Source organism: Taudactylus pleione, unplaced genomic scaffold, assembly GCF_031769625.1.
Source record: "Taudactylus pleione unplaced genomic scaffold, aTauple2 ptg000678l, whole genome shotgun sequence".
Classification (NCBI taxonomy): domain Eukaryota; kingdom Metazoa; phylum Chordata; class Amphibia; order Anura; family Myobatrachidae; genus Taudactylus; species Taudactylus pleione.
The window spans coordinates 2,677,267-2,691,667 of NW_028285080.1; the positions used below are offsets into that span (position 1 = coordinate 2,677,267).

At 42.0% G+C, this 14,401-nt stretch overlaps 1 protein-coding gene across 2 annotated transcripts in view; it reads left to right on the plus strand.

Moving 5' to 3' along the window:
- Positions 1-14,401, plus strand: part of DST (dystonin) — a 637,844-nt gene that overhangs the window by 347,903 nt on the left and 275,540 nt on the right. Inside the window, exons 1-9 of one of the 2 annotated variants that reach the window (XM_088455928.1) lie at positions 7,953-8,113; positions 8,272-8,365; positions 8,673-8,827; positions 8,957-9,488; positions 9,875-10,003; positions 11,331-11,408; positions 11,835-11,996; positions 12,165-12,269; positions 13,888-13,983. In XM_088455928.1, the coding sequence (XP_088312054.1) occupies positions 7,953-8,113; positions 8,272-8,365; positions 8,673-8,827; positions 8,957-9,488; positions 9,875-10,003; positions 11,331-11,408; positions 11,835-11,996; positions 12,165-12,269; positions 13,888-13,983 (1,512 nt within the window). Of the gene's footprint in view, positions 1-7,952; positions 8,114-8,271; positions 8,366-8,672; positions 8,828-8,956; positions 9,489-9,874; positions 10,004-11,330; positions 11,409-11,834; positions 11,997-12,164; positions 12,270-13,887; positions 13,984-14,401 lie in introns of those variants that run through there. The other variant, XM_088455927.1, reaches the window with a different exon arrangement.

A 14,401-nucleotide genomic window follows, 5' to 3' on the forward strand; every position in this document is an offset into this window, starting at 1 on the left:
GAATATCAGCAAGATCTCCAAACTACACCATTTTAAAACATGCTTTGCCACCAATCACCAAACAGATTTTTACAATGTTCAAGGTACAAGTCTCCGGTTGTATTAGGTTATACACCAAAAATACACCAGAAAAATTTGCCAAACAATCTGGCCTGTAAAAAAAAAATATTAAAAAATAAAAAGCGTATCCCTCAAGGTCTCACAGACAGCATGGGGACCCCATGGCAAAGTGTAAAGCAGTCCCAGCATGATCAGTACAGGGCTTTTAAGTCAGCAAAAATTGTGTTGATTTTCTGGGAGAGCAAACACAATGGAAAATCACTGAGATAAGTCCCGGGCTCTAACTAGGGGTGTGCGAGCAATACCATCACACAGGGCTCAGGGGACGACACTGTCGCTGCCCCGTGACCCCTGCATCTGGATAGCCTGGAACGGCACCCTGCAGCCAGTGTCACTGAGGCAGTACAACTTTTTGGAGCGTCCTCAAGACGGTATGGTAGTGCCGTACTTCCTAGTGCTTGCGGCCCCCGTCCCCTCGGCACGACATCATGCACTCAGGGTGCTGCGCCAGCACAGGGCACACTGCCTTCCTGTTACGGTGCTGGATAAGTTGTCTCAAATTCGCTACCTATTACTTGTTTGTTTTATCCAGCTTTGTTATTTATTTAATTTTTTTTAACTATTTTATTAACAGTGTAAACAAAATTTACAGAAGATATAGAACTTTGTTACATTGGTTCAACAGCATTGTTACATGTCAACTAGAAGTTATTTATTCAAAGTGTTCAACAACAGTTAATAAAATATATTGGTATCCAAACTGCTTCTCGCTAGTCAAGAGAAAAAAATAGAAAGAATAAGTAGTTTGTGGCCAATCATGAGGACAGTGTTAAAGTTGGAATGATGGAACATTTATCAGGTTCCGGAGCACATACCAAGTAGTCTGTCTCAGGTATGGTATGATTTTACCATACACCAACATTTAGAGGCCTTTTTTATTTATTGAAGGAAGTTTCTAAACAGCACACATTAAATAGATAAAATAAATTGTCTTGGTACAAAGATAACAATGCGTGTATATAGAGAACCCAAGATTATAAAATTGAGATGCGCGCTGGTGGACAAAATAATCCCTTCCCTTTAGTTATTCTTTGTGTGGCAGGAACAAACGCCAGAATTACCAATTATGTGTAATACATTATTGAAGTGTTAAATTTGTAACTAGAAGTCATACATGAAAAGCCAACCCCATATACAATAGAAGAGGTCAGCTTCAGGGATGTGACTTTTGGGACAGTTATGAGAATTTGAAAGTCCCATTAAAAAGCATCTATGTAGTCACATATATGCGTTATGAAATATATTCACAAGGCACATAATTTAGCTTGCTGCCTCATAGCACTGAGGGCCTGATTCAGAGCCGGACGCTATTTGCGCTCGCTCGTTCAGAAAAAGGGGCCGGCTGTTTAAATTGAGCGCTCGCTCTTTGCGGTCTGTTGACGCCTCTATGTCTGAGCGAGCGAACGAAACATGCGCTCGCTATTTTGTAAAGACACCCCCTGGCCGCTCGCATCCTACGTTATCTCCGCTATTTATTTGATTAATCGAGTACATCGAAAGGCATCTGAACTGCTCGCAGTGCTTGTGGTTGGATTTTCCTACCGCAATCATGCGAACAGTTCAGGCTAAGAAACAACCAAGTGACGTGGTCGATGACGCTGCTTTGTTAATTATGCACACCCTTAAAATGCCCGTTTTGACCTTTTGGCACGCCTGCCTTCGGATCACCACTTCCCGTTTTCAAGCACCTTCCCCTGTTACCATCCACAAACGCCTTATCCTGTCACTCAAATTAGCAGGCACTCGCTATTTTGTGAGCGCTCGATTTCCGACCGCAATGACTGGTTGGCACATGCGCATTACGACCCATACGCATGCGCAGATGTACGAACATCGCTCGGAGCGAACGAGCGGCCGCTTACGAGCGGCTCTGAATCAGGCCCTGAGGTCCTGGGTTCAGTTCCCACCAAGACTTTCCTGCCACAACATTAAAACATACGGGCAGTTTAATTGGCTTTTGATAAAAAGTTAAACCAATGTAAGTATGTGTGTGTGTATATGTGGTAAGGAATTTAGTTTGTAAGCTCCACATGGGCATTGACTAATGTGAATGACTTAATGTAATATGTAAAACGCTGTGGAAAATGTGTGCGCTGTATAAATAACTGCTAATAAATAAATAAATAAATGAATAGTTATATGTGATTGCTGGAAGCAGGTTTTGTTATGTCTCAATCAGATATTTGTTTATATTCTTATACTGACTTTATTATCCTGTGATGTCATATTTATGGATCATTTATAGATTTGATCATTTTTGTAATTAGTACAGTGAAATTATTTATTTTATTCTTCCCTAATTTATGTATGAAGCATTTTGTTACATTCCTGGGAGTGCAAATGGGAATGCACTTTAGGCTGATTTCATAGGGTGAGACTTGAAGACAGACAATTATGAGAGGTTCTAATTGTACAGGTATGTCCTCATACACTTAGGCCCGTATTCAATTTGAAGCGTTAAGTCCGAATCCGCGTTAAGTTACCGCCGATGACGTCATTATCGCCTGTTTTGGTTTTACCCCGTATTCAATTTGAAAGACTTTGAAAGAGTTTCCGCCTAGGCGCAAAGTCAATGCAATGTAATAGACGGTAAAGTATCGCCTATGAATGACAGGCGAAAAAAGTGCAGAATTGGGGTTTTGGGGTACAACATTTCGGGAACCCCCATGCAGCATTCAGACAGTCCCCCAAAGGTAATCTGTGTGGAAAATTTTTTTTTTCAAAAAACTGAAGTACACCCCAAAAATTGACTTTGAAAAAGGGGGCAAAAAAAAAAATGTTGGGGTACAAAGTTAAAAACTAGCGAACTTGACTCTGGGGGGGGTCCCCAAGTATGCCCCAAGTGTTTTTTTTATTGCTGGTGTTTGAGGCAGGTGGATATTTCACGATTTTTTCAACTTCACTTTTTCAACTTTAAATATGCTGACCCCCATTTTCAAGTACCCCAAATTTGCTGGGATAACTTATTTTCTGGAAAAAATACTCCTAAATACTATTCTGCATCACGTATAGAAAAACGCTATTTAGCAGCTATTGAGTCCATTTAAAAACACCAAATACCTTCAGCAAGCCAAATCGGGAGGTACCATAGTGAACCCCCATGTCAGAGCATCATTTGGGGGGTGAGAGGCTGATTTCCCCAAAAATGACAGTACTTTCCGCTTGTTACAGTATCGTCGGGTGCCGTTTACACGTACTTTGAAATTGAATACGGGGTAAAGCGTGCACGCGCGCGCTTTACCCCGCCTACAAAACAGGTGAAGTCAGCGTTAAGTCCGCTGACTGAAGTCAGCGTTAAGTCAGATAACTTAACGCTGCTCGGCTCAAATTGAATACGACTCCAAGTGTCTATACGCTATATGACGCGAGATGCCCGCTGCAACTGAGACCTTCCAAGAGTTGTAGCGTAGCATCTCTTTCTTTAAATTTTGCATCTTATTTGCATTGCAAACGCAGCAAAATACCGCTGATAGTGTAATATAGATGCTGGGTTGCAACTTTAGCTGCACAGGAATTAATTTTAAACACGTACAACGTCACAGATGAAGCACAATGGAACATGACGTGAGAAAAAACTGCAGCCGCTGAATCGTAGCTGTCACAACTCTTGCTGGGATGATGTAGATGCTGACTGTAATGACCTAATGTTTCTAATGACCAGGTTCGAATAGATCAGAGAGACAAGCTGGGTGAAATGTATTCCCCTATTTTACAGACATAGTGACACACACATTTGCAAGGTACAACACAATTTTAGTAAGTTGCAATGAATGTTCAGCAAAGTAACCTATAAGGGTGCGAGAGCATGCAACAAATTCTATACCTAACAATATATAACAGCAATACGTAGCAAGTGCAAGCTCTTGTGGCAATATGCATTAAACAACTTTAGGCCTTGCAGGTATACACAGTTTCAGTGAAGTGTAAGCAGTTGTGGCAGCACACAATAAATAACCATAAGTGTTGCAGGATTATACGGATTCACTGAAGTGCGAGCTCTTGTGGCAATATGTATTAAACAACTTTAGGCCTTGCAGGTATACACAGTTTCAGTGAAGTGTAAGTTCTTGTAGGAGCACACAATAAATAACCATAAGTGTTGCAGGATTATACGGATTCACTGAAGTGCGAACTCTTTTGGCAACATGCATTAGACAAATTAAGGCCTTGCAGGTATACACAGTTTCAGTGAAGTGTAAGCTCTTGTGGCAGCACTCAGTAAATAGCTATAGCATTGCAGGTGAAAACAAAGTCAGTGAATTGCAAGCTTTTGTGGCAACTTGCATTAAACAACTTTAGGCCTTGCAGGAATACACAGTTCAATGAAGTGTAAGCTCTTGTGACAACACACAGTAAATAGCTATAGCATTGCAGAAGCTGGTTCAATATAGAATGTCAGGTATGTATAAACCAAGCTCCAAGGCCAAGTGAATTAGGTGACAGCAAAACAGATGATACATGCCCCTTGTTGCCCAAGATCCAAAGAAATACCCCAGATTACAAACAGATAGGCATACTGAGTGTAAAGAGGTGGATAAGGAGAAGGGTGGGTAAGAGAGGGGTAACTATATTTGTTGGGCTGATACAAAGGGGCTTAAAGTGACAAAGTCTCTCACCAACTACATGGGCTCTGCTGCCCACCATTTGAATCCTGGTCCCTGGAACCGCATACCCGAGATGCAGAGCACCACACCGGGTTGCGCTCTATGTTTAGGTCTACTGCACTCCTTCCTCTGGCGGTCAGCGGTCACCGTGGCGGAAGCAGCAGTCTTCAACCAGATACTACGGACAGTGGGCCATCCTCTTCCTGGATCCCGGATTGTGCACTCCAGCTGTGTATTCTGCACAGTACTCCTCGGAGGGGGCCAGTGACGGACAGGACTCCTGGGGCCTCTTCCCTTAGACGCAGCTGTTCTCAGCGGGGCTGGTCCTCTACTTCCAAAGGGCAGGGGCAGTGGTCTTCTCTTCACGGCAGGAACAGGTCCCATCTTCACCAGGGGTAGCTGTTGTTCTTCCAGACGGGGGTATCAGATGTCCTCCCGGGTCATTGCGCCGGCCTACATGGCCGGGTAATTTCACTGTGGCAGATCCTCCGGTACCACAGCCGCTGACTCTGGATCTCCTCTGCCATCTGCAATCCTGCTGGGCAACCCCTCTTTCCACGGCAATCTCCTCAGCGGGGTCTGCAGATGAGTGGGGTATTCTGGCAGGGGCTCTTGCTCTTACAGCTGCCGGGAATCACTTTGCTGAGGCAGCTCTGTGTGCCCTTCCCCAAGTACACTTTAATTTCCTATGGCTACATGGCAGCTCCTGCTGCACAGTTTTTTCCCATCTGTGTGAACCCCTTCTCCTTAGGGCTGGCTTCCTTTCTCCTGCTGGTCATCCTGCCTCTGCTCTTCCAGCCTCTCTCTTCACTGGATCAGAGGCCCCAGCAACAGCCATTCCCATTGCCCTTCTGCCCTGCAACCTCCTCCCCCAATGGGTCCCCCGGGATTTTCCCCAGCCTTATTTGTTGTTAGTAGGCCAGGGATTTCTTCCACTCCTAACAGAGCATGCTCAGGGATTAGGGTCACAGCAGCCTTTCCATTAAATTCTATGGGGCATGTAGAAAGTAATAATAATTTTTTTAAAACTACCGAGGGCTAAAGAATATTTACGTGCCCGAACCCCTAACTAAGGGTTAACTCCATAATTATGGGGTTACCACACTGACCGTACAAGAAGGATTGGTGTGGACAGAGGCACAGACTCTAACCTTTTGATGGACTTCCCCAGGGACCCATGCAAAGGGGTTTGAGCTTTGCTGCACCTTATACACAGGTTGCTGCCCTCTAACTGGATTTCTATGTATGGATTGGTTGTTGTGTAAGAAAGCAGGCAGCAAGACTGGTTGCAGGTAGGTGTGCTGGAGTGTAGTAATCAGAAAAAGGGTCAGAACCAGGAGGACTATCCGTTACCAGGGGCAAGCAGAATCAGGTCAGGAGAATGCCAAAGTCAGAACCAGGAAGTCACAAGAAGCAGTACCAAGGGAGCAGGCTAGGAGAGTCGTCAGACAGACCAGATCAGAACACAGGTAAGTGTGCAGGGATTTCTGGCAGAACAGACTCTGGAGATGTGAGCCTAATAATCTGGCACTGAAGAGTGCTCAGAGACTTACTTAAATAGGGAGTGGACTTGAATATCCCTTTAAATCTTACACAGAGCTGCGCTCCTGTCCGTATGGGAATGCCGGGGAAAGGAGTTAAAGCTTGCCTGCACAAGTGTCCATCAGCCCCATGGATGTTGAGCAGGGAGGAGACAGAAGACTGAGACAAGTGCTTGACAGTAGAAGATCGGCAGTCGCCACCGAACTCTGTAAGAAGGAGTCGGGCTCTGGCGTACTGTGACCGTAGCACTTCCCAAACATTGAACGCATCGGACATATTGGCACACAAATGTACAAATATCGCACATCAAATTGATCAGTGCAATCTAGCACAGTAGTTTTGTCACTTCCAGTTGTTTTATGTAGGCAAGTAAGAAGCACATTTTGAGCGTCTTAGCAAGGAACACGCTCACCTCTCCTTCCCTCCGCTTGCACAAATAACTGCTCCTACACCACATCGCTCTACACTCCCAGTCTAGGCACACTTGTACGCATCAAGGCACATAGCAGGATTTTGGTTTGGCACCACTTAATGGATATTTGCTGTTTGGAAATGTCTCCAATGTCCTAAATGGAGAAAGTAGAGCAAAGATGTAGTGATTGTACTGTGAAGAAAACATGACTGACTGCCTAGAGACAAGTAACCATTACTTAATGTTGTCTGTCATAAATACTACACTATCACTAACAACTGAACACTGGTCCAGGACAAAACAGTGGCGGGTACTAAATATATAGCAGGTCTTGTATTAAGCAGGATTCATGGAAAGCTATCAGACAGCCAGGATATGTGAATTGTTATAAACTCAGTTTTTGGCTTAGAGAACTATTGAGTCATTTGTTACCTATTTGCCCTTTTATTGCCATAAGGCTCAACTTGCCTCCTGCTGTGCACAAGGCTCCTTGGCAACGACTAATGGTTCTGTTCTCAGTCTGAACTTGCATATTATGGGCCTGGACCCCTAAGCAAAATAAACTCACCTGTAGCATTTACAGCCAAGTTTACACAAGCCTCTCCCAGTAAGTGACGTTATAATAAAGGTAATAGCACAGATATAAGTTACAGCACAGGCATTCTATATAAAAGCCCTGAAAAGAAAAAGCCTCCCCATAATGTTTGTAACAAGTAATGCATAGACCCCACTTCATTGGTTTTCTCTAGAACTACTACTGTAACTTCATCATGTTAAACCTTTAAGGTGTGTGGCGTGCTGCACCAATTACTTTGCCAAACTGACGGTGTGCTCCTTGTGCATGTTAATTGTTTCCTACTTTCGGTGCACAGGGATGTAAACATCATTGGTGTGTCAACACAGAGGCTTAGAACTGGCTAATTGAGAATAGCTGAAATATTTGGCATATCCATTTCCCACAGACGCCCAAATGAAGCTGATAAGCCCAAACTTGCTCAGCATTAAAGCTAGGGAGGAAAGTCAAACTTGAACTGGTATATATGGCTGCAGGCAAAATCCTTTGAAGAGCAATGTGAATATTATATGCTGGGTTTTGAATCTACATGTTGGAGCCTATTTAAGAAAGGACGCTAGTGGTACTCTTAGCCAGTAGGGACATTTTTTCGTTCCTGGAAGCTGTAAATTCTGGAGGGGCTTTTTTTTTTTTTTTTACAAATTTTATCTTTTATCATACTGTCAGTTTGGATGGGTGAATAAGGGTCATTAGTATAAAAATGACTAGCACCTGTTATGGCTACTACAGTAGTGACTCTGTGCTCACGGGGAGCAGCCGCACTAGTATCGGCTCCAATGAGAACTTACTATCAGTTAACTGCGGCCCAACAATGATTAATTCATACATAAGCTTTGGCAGTGAGCAGACGGGCAGCTCAAGGTATGTATTGTAAATATATTAAGATTATCTGGCATTGGACATAGGTAGTTTGTATCCACTCCTTATTAGAATATTGTATTTAACTTTGACATTTGTTCAGTAAATAAGGTTTCTGCTATTCTTACAATGTTTGTCGCCTATTTCGTGCTTACTTTTAGGCTAGAGATGCTGCAACAGATAGCAAACCGAGTGCAGAGAGATAATCTCGGATGTGAAGATAAGCTGATCCTAGCCCGTAGTGCTCTCCAAGCTGTGAGTTTTTTTTTATCAGCATGACTTGTATCATTCCTTAGTCAGACACTTCTATGTAGTATGTTTTATATGACACTGTTTATATTCTTACACTTTATACACTTATGTCATTTTTGTGGTTATATTATTTTTTTTATATGGGTTTATGATCATATGATGTAGTTAAATACTGTTTGTATTTCTATTAACTAATATTGCACAAAGACATTTTTTTTTTTTAATCATTTCCTGTTTATTAGAAGAGATTATTATGGAAGAGTAGGGAGAAATAACAAGTTATATAAGTGAATGGTGTGTGTTCTGATAGGACGCTAAACGGATGGAATCGGGCATTCAGTTTCAAAATGAAGCTGAAATTGCGGGCTACCTAATTGAATGTGAGAATCTGTTGCGACAGCAGCTTGTTGATGTCCAGGCTCTTGTGGATGGAAAGTATTACCAAGCAGATCAACTAGTACAGAGGTAATGTTGCTTACTGTATTCATTGTGATTATGTACATGTACTTTAGTATAGTGCTGTGGAATATATTTGTCCTTTATAAATAGTTGTGCCTGTGGTCTGATGACAGCTCATGTCTAACCTCTGTGCAGGGTCGCTTCGTTACGGGATGAACTGCTTTCATTGAGAAATGAATACTCCTCCATATACAGCAAAGCACGGATGATTTCATCTGACCAGACCCAGCTTATGATATCAGGAATATCACAAAGTCTCAACTCAGGATTTTCCCAAAGCCTGAACCCTGCAATGAACTCTAGTATGTCCCACAGTATGACACCCATGTCACCAACCAGCCTGACTCCGAGTATCTCTGGCAGCATGACTCCTGGTCTTCCATCTAATCTCGCTCCTGGTTATTCATCCAGCCTTGCTGCAAGTCACTCACATGGCTTTAACTCACATCTGAGTCCTGCCATGACTCCAACATTTGCACCAAACTTTAACCCAGGTTTAATCCAGAACTATGCAACTGGCATGAACACAAATGCATTGCAGTCACTCAAACTCATGCAAGTCAAGAAACCATTATTAAAATCATCTTTTGCTGACCAAAATTTGCCTGAAGAAGAAGGAAACATTACATTTGTTCAAGACCTGACCAGCTGGCTGGAAGAAATGCAGGTAAATCTTTGGATACGATCTCCAGTTTGAGAAGAGAATGCAGTATAATGGCATGGAATGTAATCTCTGCACGCGCACCTGCCAGTGGACCGTATTCTCATTAAAGCTGTTGTATCACTTTCCCTATGTTATCCAGTGGCTAAGTTCATGGCACAGTAATTCCCCTGGTTTCTCCCATCACCATGTGGTTACTTGCTTTCAGCACTTCTTCATATCAAAACAATTATGGATAAAACGTACCAGCAAAATATTCATGCTCTATGTGGCTGATTAGTCATAAACTTAATACACAGCATGAAAAACATATTGCAGATTTCATTCACATTTACGAATATGATATGCTACTTCAGATACTTACTATCAGCCATGTTGATGTTCCCTGACAGATACAGCTGGACCGAGGAGAATGGGGGTCAGAATTATCTAGCATTGGAATCCATTTAGAGAATCACAAAAATTTCCATGGGGCTGTTGAAGAATTTGAAACCAGTCTTAAAGAAGCCAAAATGAGTGAGGTATTGGAATAATGTTTAATGATATTCTTTATGTAAAACAAGATACATACTGTACATTGGACTGCTTGGTGTGTCCTATATTATTTCAGTTTGATTGTTTGCAGTTTATATCTAAATGACTGTGAAGTATGTTTAGTATTTATGTGTGGCCGATTTCCAAAAAAGTGGCTTTCCTTTGATTCTTGATAATTAATATGCTTGCAATATATATTCCTTGATAGGAGGGATCTAAAAACAGAACATTTATTCTCACCAGTTTTGCTCTGCCTGCAACAAAATACTGTACTGGAGCTTCTGATTACAGATAGTGTTGTATGGTGCTGTGTCTGTGCTTGCTTGGAAATTCCAAATTCATTGTAAATATAATTACAGCCTGTGTTCATAATGCCTCTGGTTACGGATCAGTGCATAGTTGTATGCATTACCTTTTCTTTTACCTGAAGCCTCTTGATAATTCGTTTGGCATTATCCTTGTAAATCCACATTTCAATTCAATTGGACTCTTCATAAATGTTCATATGATATTGTGCAGGGGCAGTGGTTTGTAAATCCTGATGAGCTGAAACTAGAACACTAAAGCTTGTGCTGCAATGTCATGTTATCTGTCAGTATACACAAGTCAGTGCATAATATACAGGCAGGATTTTACAACTAGGGGATTAATTACAGTCTAATCAGTTCAGAGTTTGACTTTCTAAAACAATCATTTGAAGCCCATATTTCAGCCAATTTCACACAAAAAAAACTTCCAAATTGCAGGGCAAAGTCTGCACTTATGAGTAATTTATCCAATATTAGTTTCAGTTTTTTTTAAAAACAGTTCAGGTCATTGTGGTAGTAGACAATATTTGGCATCATCAAGTTTTCCAGTGTTGTTTTATTCGCTATAAGACATACTTACATTAATTTGTCGTATATTGGTGAATAAGGATAGATATAGTACATATATATATATATACACAGTATATATAATTATATATATATATATTATAATATAATATTTTTACATAACCCTTAACATGTATTACTGATTTAAAGCTATTAATTAATTTGAATAACACACCCGGTATATGTTAATCTACTAAGGGGATTGATTCATACTGTACATATGTCTAGTCTATACATGTAGCAGTAAGGGTATTTGTAAGAATGTTATTATGTATTATCTTCAGATCACTGTAGTGTGAACTAGTCCTGGCAGGTTAGTAACAATAATGTGCATTACAATGTGTCGTTCCGTAAAATGTCGTCGTTATATTATAACATGTTGCTCGATGTTTGCATCTTCCAGGACTCTGTGGTCTTATTTTACCCACTTGTTTTGCAGCTTCAGGTGACCGGCCCTCTGAAAAGTTCATATTCAGATACTCTGCACAAAATCGAGGGACTTTATTCCAAACTTCTGGTAAGACTATTCTCACCACAGGTTACAGTCCCATTGCAAGTAACCAGACTGTTAATGGCTGACACACTTGGACATTTTGTAATATCTTGGTGCTCATCTGTACATTATGGTCCCCTAATGGAGTTTCTGGAGGAAATTATTCATCACTCAGCCAGAGTGCATGCCGCATACTTACTGACTTTTTGCAGAATGGATAATTGACTGAAACTAGAACATTCAGCATTTATGGTCCATTATCTGCTCAGTAAAAAAACCTCAGCATGAATGCATCTTCCTTTTGGCATAAGCATAATTCCTATTACATAATCCATAAGTACTATGTTCACCATGTTACCAGGTGAGCAGAGCACAGCACAATAGCAGTCAGGTGGTTACCAAATTGTTTTAGGCATAGACCCTAACATGTAACTTTGTTCCTCTCTGAAGAATTCATCAAGAGCCCGGCAAAAGCACCTAGACTCCCTCCACAGCTTTGTATCCAGAGCCACAAGGGAGCTCATATGGCTGAATGAAAAGGAAGAAGAGGAAGTGGCTTATGACTGGAGCGATAGAAATCAAAACATATCTGCTAAAAAAGATTATCATGCTGTAAGTGCCCAGTCTGTAATACCGCAATCCTCGGCATAAGGTCTACCCATCATTTATGGATACAATGTTCTAGTAATGTCGTTACCTAGATCAATTATGTACAATTAGAAAGGTTTTAAATACGTTTTAAGAGAAAAACAAGTAAAATAACTTTCTCTGTTTATAAAGGATTTAATGAGAGAACTTGATCATAAAGAAGAAGTCATTAAATCAGTGCAGGACACCGCAGAGCAGATGCTACTTCAGAATCATCCTGCAAGATCCACAATTGAGGTCAGTACACTGTCATTCATTCATCCTCTATAGTCCTTAGGCCTGCAGGCTCCTGTGGTGAAAAGGTGCAAGCATCTTCATTGCCTGGACACCATGTATGCCATGATTTCATTACACACTACACCTTATATAACTGATTAATGGCCTTCTACCTCTCTTTATATCTGGGGTTACGCATCTAGTTTAAAAACATTTTCACATGGATATACAGTATATAGAGTGCTTTTTATACTGACGGTACTCAATGGTACGCAGTACTGGCACCATTTTTGGGTATCATTTTTAATTCTTATAACTAGCTCCAGGAAGAATCCAGTGAAATTATTTCAGAAATGAATAAAACACAAGCGTCTGTAGACTTACTTTTACCTGTTTTTAGTACCAGTACCTATTTTCATAGAAAATAAATCACTGAGTTTATACAATGAAATATACCAGTACCCATTTAAGTATGTAGTTGTGCCAATATTACCAACTGCTGCTTAGTCTTTAAATATAAATGACTCAAAGCTACATATTCTTGAATACTATTTTTTTTTTATGAGGCACAGATGTTGAACCTTTTTTTTTTATTTTTCAGATGAGTTCATTCTAAATTTTCTTTGGTTTTATGGTCATTCTGTACCACATTGTATTAGATCAGTGGTTCTCAAACTCTGGACCTCATTCAGAGACGCTCGCAAAATGCGAGCGCTCGCTCTGAATGAGGGCGGCCGCTTCTTCTTTAAAAACCGGCCTCCTGGCCGCTCGCTAAGCTGTGGGTGACCAACCACAGCTTTAGCGAGTGACCAGGTGATGGTCGCGATGGTCGAGACCATCGGGGCTTGCGACGAGACCCTTGGGGTAGGGTCTCGTCTCCCACAAGCCCCAGGTAGCTTCCTGCTCTAACAGAGCAGGAAGCTACCTACTGACATCACTGGTGATGTCAGTACAGTAGGGCCGCCTACAAACGGCAGGTGTTCCTTCAGGAACGCCTCCGTTTGTCCGGCCACCCCCCCTCTCCGCCTACAAAACAGGACGAGCTGTCGATCAACATCGACAGCCGCCCCTTTTGTAGCGAGCCCCGGAGCGAGTGAATTTGTCACTCGCTCCAGGGCTTGCGCACGTGCACTGCAGCCGCTACGCGTGCGCAGGGCCTCACCATCAATCCGCTTGTGAGCGCATAGCACTTGCGAGCGGGTCTGCATGAGGTCATCTGTCCTCAGGACCCCAAACAGGTCACGTGTTTTAGGTCACACAGCATGTGCACAGGTGTATCCTCTGTGCGAACGTAATCGCAAAGCAATCGCTACGCGTGCGCATTGCGACATACGCATTTTTACGGGCAACCAATTGCTCGCTCTGCATAAATACTGCCATTGCATTTGTCTTTGTGTCTATGTGTCTGCAATTGGAATGGCATAGCATATACCACAGTGAGAATCATCAGACAACACTTTCTTCGATAGATTGCAAGGACAGAGCCATTATGTAAAGAAATAGCAACAATGTCTTAAATGACCATAATTCAATAATCTGGAGTACTTAATCGTATCAGGAAGTACCATACTATTTAGCTTGTTTAAACCAATGGCAGTTGTGTATTTTCAATGCAAGTTAATCTTTTTATTTCTTCCAGGCCTACAAATCAGCTATGCAGACACAGTGGAATTGGATTTTACAGCTGTGCAGCTGTGTAGAACAACATATACGACAGAACACTTCTTACTTTGAGGTATTTCAGTCATTTAAGTTAAATGTGACCATCTGAATTAACGTGTGCTTGCACCTGTCATGGGTGACCATCTTCTGTGTACAGTGGGCCTGTTTCAGAGGTGCTCGCTCTGAATCAGGGCGGGCGCTGGTTTTTTTTAGTTGCGGCCTCCTGGCCGCTCGCATAGCTGTGGGTGACCAACCACAGCTATTGCGAGCAGCCAGGATGATGGTCGCGATGGTCAAGACCATGCAGATGTGTCCTCGTTCATTTTTACCACCGCGGCCCGAATGTCACGGGTCACGTGCCTGTTAATGAGTGCATGTGTCTTTTTCGCTCCCGTGATACATAGGATTGCATAGTGTGTACGTGTATCGCATGCCGCTATGCGAGTGCAAGTTTGCTGCATCGGCAGGAAAGATGAGCGAGGACACATCTG